This window comes from Limulus polyphemus, unplaced genomic scaffold, assembly GCF_000517525.1.
Source record: "Limulus polyphemus unplaced genomic scaffold, Limulus_polyphemus-2.1.2 Scaffold1926, whole genome shotgun sequence".
NCBI classification, from domain to species: domain Eukaryota; kingdom Metazoa; phylum Arthropoda; class Merostomata; order Xiphosura; family Limulidae; genus Limulus; species Limulus polyphemus.
Window position 1 is genome coordinate 1 of NW_013667536.1, and position 10,496 is coordinate 10,496.

General features: G+C 35.5%; 1 protein-coding gene across 1 annotated transcript in view; it reads left to right on the forward strand.

Annotated features, from left to right (window-relative positions):
* Positions 1-1,498: 1,498 nt before the first annotated feature.
* LOC111087252 (protein spire homolog 2-like) overlaps positions 1,499-10,496 on the forward strand; it is a 16,030-nt gene continuing 7,032 nt past the window's right edge. Inside the window, exons 1-2 of the mRNA XM_022393275.1 lie at positions 1,499-1,559; positions 2,590-2,740. Of these exons, the coding sequence (XP_022248983.1) occupies positions 1,546-1,559; positions 2,590-2,740 (165 nt within the window). The 5' untranslated portion in view covers positions 1,499-1,545. The remainder of the gene's footprint in view (positions 1,560-2,589; positions 2,741-10,496) is intronic.

Below are 10,496 nucleotides of genomic sequence, written 5' to 3' on the forward strand. Positions count from 1 at the left end.
ATATAACTCTGCGATACACTTAATCTCAATACTCGCGCTAAAACAAACAGTATCACGAGCGAACGAACATTAAGTTCAACAATACCCTGTGACTGCAGTTCAATTACTCACTATCTATACCTTACATTGCCCTCTTTTATATACCAGCGTAACCTATTTCTAGTAAGAACTTGAACATTCGACAAAGTACATGATAGTTCTAGAAACGTTGCGTCATAGTAGTCACGTGACTCGCTGACGCAACATCTGGATACACTTAATCTCAATACTCGCGCTAAAACAACACTGTAACGAACGAACGTTAACTTCAACAATACCCTGTGACTGCAGTTCAATTACTCACTATCTACTCACACACATTACATTCCCCTCTTTTATATACCAGCCTACCCTATATCTAGTAAGAACTAGAACATTCGACAAAGTACATGATAGTTCTAGAAACGTTGCGTCACAGTAGTCATGTGACTCGATGACGCAACAGTATTATAGTAGTCTTGTGAGCATCAAACCACTTTTAAACATGGTAAAGCTCTTAGGAACCAATCTCTTATAAATGCAGTGCAAATAAAACTGTAAAAAGAGAAATTTGAAAATATGATGTGTAAAAGCTAAAATAATACATATCAGACTTTTGCTAATATTATAGCGATAATAACAATGGTAAGAACCAGGCTGATTCTACATATGGTAATATAAGTGAAACTAAGCACTGATCTTTTATTTACTTTCTTATCAAATAGATAAATGTAAGCTTAGATAGGAGTAAGACCGGTAAGAACTAGTTATTACAAGATGTGGCAGTATAAGCTAGAATCAATATTAAGAACCAAAGAACAAGTATGATAAAAATATGATGGTTAAAAAAACAAACAAGTTTTTGTAAACATGGCACGAAAACTAAAACTGGTGCACATAAAAGTTTTAGATATGATGTAAAAATGGTAAGAACCATACTTCTGTAATAATTGTGGTAGAAGTAGTACTGGCAAGAAACAAAAATTTCTAAACTGGGGGTCTAAATAAGAAGGCTAACAATCATGCAGCTATAAGGTACAGAGTGGCTGGAGTAATACTGCTAAGAACTAGGCAACCATAACCATGGCAGTAAAAGTAACACTGATGAATGTGCATCAGACAAGTGTAAATATGGTATTGTAAGTAAAGCTGGTAATTACCAGATATTTTAAAATATGATACTAGTAAAAATAGTACTCTTAAGAACCAAACTTTTGTCAAAAACAAAGGCAGTAAAAAAAATAGTACTAGTAATCCCTATATGTATATTAGATTTTTATGAGCTTAGTTTGACATTTGAAATAAAAAATAAATCCTTGAATAGTTGAGGAAGTACAAATATGAGAAAAAACGAAAAAATAAATACAGATTTATTGAATAAATATGGAGCTGAAGTTCAAAATTATTTATTATCATTGAGATTTGAACTTGTAAGATAAACATAAAATTACAAAATTTACCATTAACAGGGAAAAGGATGTGAAAATCTTGATGCAGTAACGAAGACTCTACCGCCAACACATTTTCATGTTCAAAATTGGGTAAGTATTTTCAAGAAAATATGGGATTGGTATTTCAAAAATCGCTTCTATACTTCATTAGTGGTAGTCCAGTAAAGGGTTTTTGTGAATTTGAAGTTTTAAATTGTAAAATAATTTTAGTCCACCTTATATCCAACAATTGGTTTACATGTATATATTTTAACACTGTAACTATTTCTTGCCTTAAACTTAAAGAATGAAAACCAAAAGCTTAGGTACAAGGACATTATTTTTCAAATTGAAGTTAATTAGACATTACATCAGTATTGCTTTAGTACAGTTACTTAAATAATGTGTTCTACAAAATAATGCAGTGACCTAAGTACTTTTAGACAGTGTAATAATTTATTTATCACCAGAAAGAAGAGTATTTTAGGTATTAACAGAAATTATGAAACTTAATTATTAAAATATGTAATAGCTAAAGTAAAAGATATACATATGTACTAACTATTGACAGTAGAGTAATTATTTAACTATTATTAGATAATGTCATAATTTAAATATCTATGTATATTATATGAATATAATACTGTATACATTGTAATATAATAAACTATTAATATTGTATCAGAACCAGTATTAATGTTTGATAATGTATGAACAAATAAATACATCTATTAAATATTTATTTTCATTTTTGCTGACATGATATTTTGTTTTACTTTTTTTACTTTTTGTTTAGCTGTACCTGATTCTGGTCTGATTTTCATGTATATCAGATCCCTGACTTGATGTTTAAATGCTCCTATTTGTTCTTTTTATGTTTAACAATACTTAACCTTTTTATGTTTTTATGTTCAAAAAGCTCAAGCAACCTAGAATTATTGTACACTCTTAACCGCAATCAAAGCTACAAAAGTTTCAAAATGTAGATTCCATTGTGAAAGCATGGCTCAGTGTCCTCATACTCATTTCCTGTAATTTTACTTTTCACCTAATATTCTACTTTTGGGCCAATATACATTTAAACTTTTCAAATGCAGAATATTAACTCAAAGATTCAGTCCAAATGGTATTTCTAGGCTAGGTTATGGATGCATGTCATTCAAGAATTGAAACAAGGTGTCCAACTGAAGAAGATTAAGTTGGACTTTCATCCTGTAAAGTATGACTTGACTCCATTTGATATGTTGCTGGAAGACATACGAACTCAGCGGTACAAGCTAAAGGAAGTCAGGGTAGGATAGTTTTATTTTATATGAAGTGTTCAGTCAGTTTTTAAATATCGTTTGTTTATGACACTATTAGTAATTTTTTAACATAAATGATAGGTTTAACTGCTTGATTGATTCTGTTCTTATCCCAAAATTGAGAAAATATATTTCTCTTTGATCTTATAAGACAGTTGATTATTTTCTTATATCTGATTTTCTTTATAATGATTTAATCCTTTTCTCTTCTTGACAAGTTAGTTAATTATAATTTGTGCAACTGGCTTTATAACTCATGATGTTTGACTTTGATGTGATACATGAGATGATTTGACTCAATATTTGATTAAATTCAGTTTCTGATTTGATGTATGTGTGCTATATCAATATACCTGCATTTCTCTGTTCTTTCAATACTGTAGTATTTATTACTGAATTTATCATTTATTCTGTATCTGTGCAAGTTTCACATAACATATAGTCAAGAAAGCTTGAATTTCATTGTAGCTGCCTTTGTTTCATTGTTATTCTTGAGCATATAATACCTGTTCTGTCAGTAGATGATATTGCTCAATACTGCACACTGTGTAAGGATGTAACAGCAGTGTCTTTCAGTGGTAGTTCAGGTGATATCTAGAGGTTATGACCTCCCCTATATTCTAATAGAATGACCAGCTATATAGAAGTAACTAGTCACTCTTGGTGAATACAATGTTTCTTGCAAAGTAAGGAACACTAGATTTAGTTAATCTGGTACATGGATTCAGCCTGAACAGTTGAATATATAAGATCTAATATAAGTAATTGTTCATATAAAAAAAAATTACACATACTGTGTTTATGTTTTAAAATATGAAGTAAATAAAGATTATCCATTTCTTGTTTTACTTTGTGCCCAGGCACCATTTTTTTCATCCATTTTCACAACTCGGATAATCAGGAACATAGAATCACTTTGTAATTGGTATCTTGATCAAATCTCCTATTATTAAGCAGACCTATCCCATTTTTCTAAGGTTAATTCAATTTTATCAAAATATACGACAGAGTGGATAGGAAGGATAAAATATTGGTGCCATGACCACAGGATATTGTATTGTGGCATTTGCTATTTCTTCTGAAATATGTACTACCTTTTGCTTAAACAATTTGGTGTTAAGTTTAAAAAGGTTTCTTAGTTAAGGGAAATGGCATTTTCCACACCTAGAAAGTCTTTTATCAAGAGAAAGCATTGGTCACTAAGGGCAGATGATTGTTAGAGAGAGTTTTTGGAGCTAGAAGAAATCCTCTCCTGGATATTAGACTTTTGAAGATTCATGACTTCTGTCTTCTATATCCAATGACTTGGAAAGAAGAGCTGCCAATGTTTGGGACTCTCAGAATGGATGTCCATGCTCTTACCAGAGGATCAACCTTAGTGTGAGGGAAAAACAAACTACTGAGGGATGTCATGGTGGTGTGTTATCTTATGAGTTTCAGATCGAACAGGGTGGTTTGTATAGGACTTCCAGACTTAAACCAGCCAGAGTAATTCAACCCCACCTCTGATCAAAGCTGCTCAAAAACATTGGAGAGTGACTGGAGATGCCAATTCAGCCAAAAGGTAAGGTGGTGAGCCTCTCCGAGCTGAGAGGTATACTGCCTAGATAGCCATGGATCACTGGTGAACCTGGGGTCAAGCAGAACCAATGGACAAGCTGCTAAGTGTACCTAATTATTTTGCCATTCTAAAACAATACCCAACTACTCATCAGAATGTGGGGGTTCCTAAGAGCACCTACAATGCTGTGCTTATGATGTGAAGGACATCTCAATTAGATGATGGGTGGGAAGGAAGTTGTCTACCAGGATCACAGTTCCCTATGTACGAGGTGAAACATATCATTTCACCAACTTTCAAAGGTACAATGAAGGAGGATTTGGGCCATTTCAGGAAGGTGTTAAGCACATAAATGAGGGGCAACTGTGAGACTATGAGACAGTCATTACTGATTTCTACTGGTTGTTCAACCTGGTGGAAACTGAGCAATTCATCAGGGTAAATTCAAGGTTTGGAAAAGGCAGGCCACTGTATGCTAGTTTTGGTAAATGAAGAGGTCATTCACCAACTATGTCTAGTAGTTAAACTGATGTTCCATGGCATACTTATTCAACGTCAGCCAGAAAAGGTCTAATAACAGTGGACTGCACAAGTGTTTGTGGGAGAGGAAGTATACAAATGGTGCTCCAGTGTGTTGGTGCCACCTAATAAAGTTATAGGGCCCATGCATGAACTGGCCTGTTTCTTGCTCACAAATTAAGCAGAATTAACTGATGGGGATGAAGTCCCAATGTTGATCTGCAGTTATGAATGAATAATTATCTAGCTGCATGCTGAAATGGTCATTGACACAATAAACAAAGTGGAAGTAACGTATGCTAGTGGTAATGCTTGAGTTGTATCTGTTATGCCAGGTCCAAAGGTAATTACAAAGATATCAACACATCTGAGATCATCAGTCGAGGATTGTGTATAAAGTCTAGACTCAATGCAGTGGTAGTAACTCAGTGACTATTGGATGGAAATCCCAATGAACTTATGAGACCAAATGGTTAATTTGGTCAAACAACAGTAACACAACATCACATAGATACAGGTGATGGATGTCCTACTAAACAGTTGCTGTACAGGCTTCCCTTGAGCACTAAGGACCTAGACAGTGCTGAAATATAGCAGATGTTAAAGGATGGGATCACACACCCTTGAGAGAGTGTTTGGTCGCTTCTGGTAGTGATTGTCAGAAAGAAGGAAGGTATGTTCAGGTTTTGCATCACTATTAAATGGGTGAATGCAGTAACTCATATTGACGCCTTTCCATTACTGTGAACAGATGAATATATGGATGTGTTGGAAGAAGCCCATTGGTTTAATATGTTAAATCTTGTATCCATATATTGGCAAGTAAAGTTGTATGACGAAAGCAGACTTAAGACTGCTTTTAGCATGAATGATGGCTTGTAAAAGTTTTACATAATGTCATTTGGTCTATTAATGAGCCCACCACTTTTGAGAAGCTAATGGGTCTTATATTGAAAGGGCAGCAATTGGAAAAGTGCCTGATGTATGTTAATGACATCTTAGTGTTTGGTCACACATTCAAGTCTGTAGCTGAGAACCTAAAAAAATGGTATTGCAGCAAATAAAAAAGACAGACTTGAAATTGAAACCAGGAAAATGTGCATTCATGTGTACAGAAGTGGAATTTGTTTGTCATTTTGTGTGGTATAGAGGAAATATTCATGGATCCTCCTAAAATAGTAAGTGTGAGAAATTTGCTAATGACCATACAAGAAGTCTGAAATTTCCTTAGTTTTGTGTCTTATTACCAACAGTTTGTGGCCTGTACTTCCAAGATAACCTCACCACTATTGGCTTTTATTCAGATGGAGTGAGGAATGCAAGCAAACATTCCAGTCCCTGAAGTGAGCTTTAGTAGAAGCGTTAATGCTGGCATATCCATTACAAGATTGTGAATACCTACTAGACACTTATGCCAATGATAGTTGAATCACAACAGTCTTATTATTGCTGTAGGATGGAGTAGAATATGTAATTGCATATATCAATTGTATGCTCACATTTCCTGAATGCAGATACTGTACAATGGAGAAAACTGCTTGCATTTATTGTCTTTGTAAAACACTTGGCACTACTTGTATAGTAGAAAGTTCACTGTTGGAGTGGACCATTCATCACTGAAATTGTTGATTACCATTAGAAACCACAAAGAAATGATAGCTTGCTGGATAACAGCATTGCAAGAATATAACTTAACCATATGTGATCACTCAGCCCACAAGATAGACATACTGATAGATTGTCTTGCCAAACAGGAAGACCTTCCATTCATTTAAATGTCCTGATCCTGAATATCATGTGGGAGTTGAAATAATTTCTGCCATAGCGATGACAAGCCATACAATAGGAGATTCCACTAGTGGATGGATGCCATGATTAATACTTTGGAAGCTCTGGAAAAAGCAACTAAAGGACTCAGAACTATCATAAACATTCCTTGCCCTGCAACCAGGTAAAAAATGAGTGACTCAGATTAGTGAATGGGCACAAGCTGTTCCAAGTGTAGGAAGGTGTGCAGTACCATTGTTATTAACTACTGAGCAGTAATTCTCAGACTTTGGTACAACTAGTGCTTTCCAAATCTTTGAGACACAAAATTCTCCAGAAATTGCATAACACTAGACTAGAAGACTAGAAGAACAAAGACTAGAAGGGCATCAAGGTATTACATACACTTTTGCTAATGCTTAATGATGCTTTTTGTGGTTGTATTGGAGTCAAGATGTTCAGTGTTGGTGTGAACACTTTATGGTGAGTATCACCCAGAAACAAATTTGGCCTAAACAGGATAAACTCCAACAAATAATTGTTTGTTCTTCTCTTCAGAGAACAGCCCTGGACATCTCTGATCCACTCTTGGAGACAGAATGAGGTCACTTGTGTGTACTTGTGGTCATTGACTACTTCACAAAGTGGGCTGATGCTTATCTATTGGTCTATATGTCTACAGAGTCTGCAGCTGATGTACTGATGAAGAACTGGATATTTTAGTTTGGAGCACCTGAAGAAATCCACATGAACCAGGGAGTTAACTTCAACAGCATAACTGTTTTCTGAGTTGTGTAGTGTGGAGTGTGGTGATGATGCACACTTCACCTCTTCACCCTAGCCTGATGGTTTAGTGGAATGGGGGACAGACTGTCAAGCAGATGCTTGTTAAGTTTGTTAATCCTGACCTAATTGACTAGGATGAATACTTACCTTACTTCATGATGGCATACTGTGCAACTAAATGAGATCAACATGTTGTTCACCAAATATGCTCATGTTTGGCCAAGAAGTTTTGCTTCCTATTTATGGGATGTATGGTCCTCCACCAAGAGCAAGCTTCCCACAATGTCCACAAGAATATGTGGTGTGGTTAAGGTCTGTATTAGCTAAAGTGCACAATTTTGCATACCAACAGTTAGCAAAGGCTATCATATGACAAAAGAGGTGTTATAGTAAGACATTGAAGGAAGGAATGAATGTACCAAAGTTGAAACTGGGTGTGGCTTTGGTATATATCAATAGGATGGAAGCCTCTTGGCTGGACAGGAACTCATCTGGTGCTCGGAGTCAGTCCATTAATGTATGAGTTACAGCAATTGAGGGACACACAAAAACACACATTACATGTCAACTAGCTGAACTGCTGGTGTATTAGCTTCACCAAAAGTTAGAAGAGGAGGTAGTGAAATTAGGTGAAAATGAAACTACTGTTTTATCCCATCCAATCCTGAAGATGAGGAGGAAAGAGCTGAAAGTACATATCTGGTTGTTTGATATGAGTCAGATGACAAAATACCAGATCTAGAGGTGAGGCACATCTCCAACAGTCCACAGAAGCACCAAAGATGACCTCCCACTTGATATGACTGAGATAAAACCCAATCATCATAAGCTAGGACAGTAATTTTATCAAGAAACCAATGATTGAAAGGAAGTAGTGTTCCTTGCTTTCTGAACTATTAGGTGGTATTGTAAACACAATGTATGTACTACATTGTATGATTACCTCTCAATCATTGAGAGTTAATACAGTCATTTGGTTGAGAAACCAATTATTGAAAAGAAATAACATTCCTTTTTTAGCACAACATATATATATAACGTAATATTAAAGAGCAACAAAATGCCTTTTGGTCAATCCAGGCTTTTCTATCCACCAAATCTAACTAAACCTTTAAAAAACATAATAAAACCAGCCCTTATCATTTTAAATATTTATCAATCTTTCCCTAAAATTCCCTTAAATTAACTGCATCCACCACATCTGAAGGGTTCCAGAGACCAAGCACTCTGTTAGAAAAAAAATCTGTCTTAGCTGAAGATGACTCCCTTCCTGCTAAAATTTATATTTTTATCCCATATTTCTATCATTCTCATAATTAAATGTGAAAAAAGATGATGCACCAATCAGATCCTCTCTCACTCTTCAGAGATCTTAACCTAATCTCATATAGTAACCTTTCCATTTGAGGTATCATCTTTGTAACATCCTCTGAACCCTTTCCAACAATTCAATGTCCTTTCTGTGGTTTGAAACCATGACTGAATACAATACTCCAAATGTGACCTAACTAATGACATTATGATCTCTTTAGACTTGTATTCAATATTTCTGTAGATACAACCTGAAATCCTATTTACCATACCACTAGCAACAGCACACTACTTGGATGGCTTAAGAGATTGATCAACCAGAACACCAAGATCTTTTTTTGTGAAGGTTATTCCCCTCAAAATTATACTTATAATTCAAATTGTGATATTACACATGCATTACCTTGCCTTTATTATAATTAAAAGTTATCTGCCACTTATTCACCCAACTCACCAAATAATCCAAATCCTTTAGTAAAGCCTCACAGCCAGCAATACCCAAAACTTTAATGTCATCGGCAAATTGAAATAATCTATTGACCATTCCTTCATCTATGTTTTTAATGTAAATCAAAAAGAGCAAATGACCTAACACTGAGCTCTGAGGTAACCCAGTCATAACATTAATCCAGTTTGACTGAACTCCATTTAAAACAACCCTCTGCTTTCTTCCATCTAGCCAGTTTTCTATCGAATGAGCCAACCTATCCCCCACACCTATAAAGATATCTTTTTAACAAGCCTTTTGTGTGGCAACTTGTCAAATGCTTTCTGAAAATCAAGATGTACTAAATATACACATGTGCTCTCCATACTTGTAAACATTGAGAGGAGCCAAATCAGGAGACTTTTTGTGGAAGCATTGCAACAGTGAGTAGCATCCCCTGGAGTGTGTGTGGGGGGGGGGAGAGAATGTTCCACCAGAAAATTTAGAAAAAAAGGTACACTTTTATGCATTCTGGGGAACTTCAGACATTTATTTACATTTATAAGATTGAAATGATGTTTTCATTTACAGTGGGTTTATATACTAAGAGAATCACAGTCATCTGCTGATATTGTTGTGCATTTTTATTGAAAAAACAAACAAAAACTGTTGCGTCAGCAGAGGTCACGTGACTAGTATCACGCCACGTCCTTCTCAAACATTCACGTCCCTTGGCTGACATCGAAGACGAATACATATTAGGATTGGACTATCTACTACCAAGGAAGTTTGTAATTGATTTTGATAAAATGACAATTTGGGAACAACAAAGGCCAAGTTCCGTTAACTGTAAAAAGAGAGGTTGAACTAATTAGGTGCCATCAAGGTGAAGTCAAAGTGACTGAAAGAGTTGATGATGATGAAATGGAACCAAATATAGATATCAAAGCAGAACAGGAGAAAGACCAAGATTTGAAGCCTATAATTGATTTTCTAAAAGCATGTGCTTTGCGCCCTGCTTGGGAGAAGGTGCCTAGTCTAAGCCCTGTGACAAAGAACTATTGGGCACAAAGGGACCAGTTGAAGCTTGAAGATGGTATTCTTGTCCGGAGATGGGAAACTATAGATGGGAAAGTGACGACTTGGCAAACGGTTATACCGAGAAAGTTACGGGAAGTTGTGCTGCATCAATTCCATGATACTTTAACAGGAGGACATCTCGGAATTAAGAAGACATTGAGTCACCTACGACACAGATTTTATTGGATAGATATGAGACAAGATGTGGAAGAATGGTGCTAAAAGGGGACCCAAGCATAAGGGACACCCACCTTATGAAGAGTTGCCTGAGAATGTGTCAGAGTTTGTGAAAG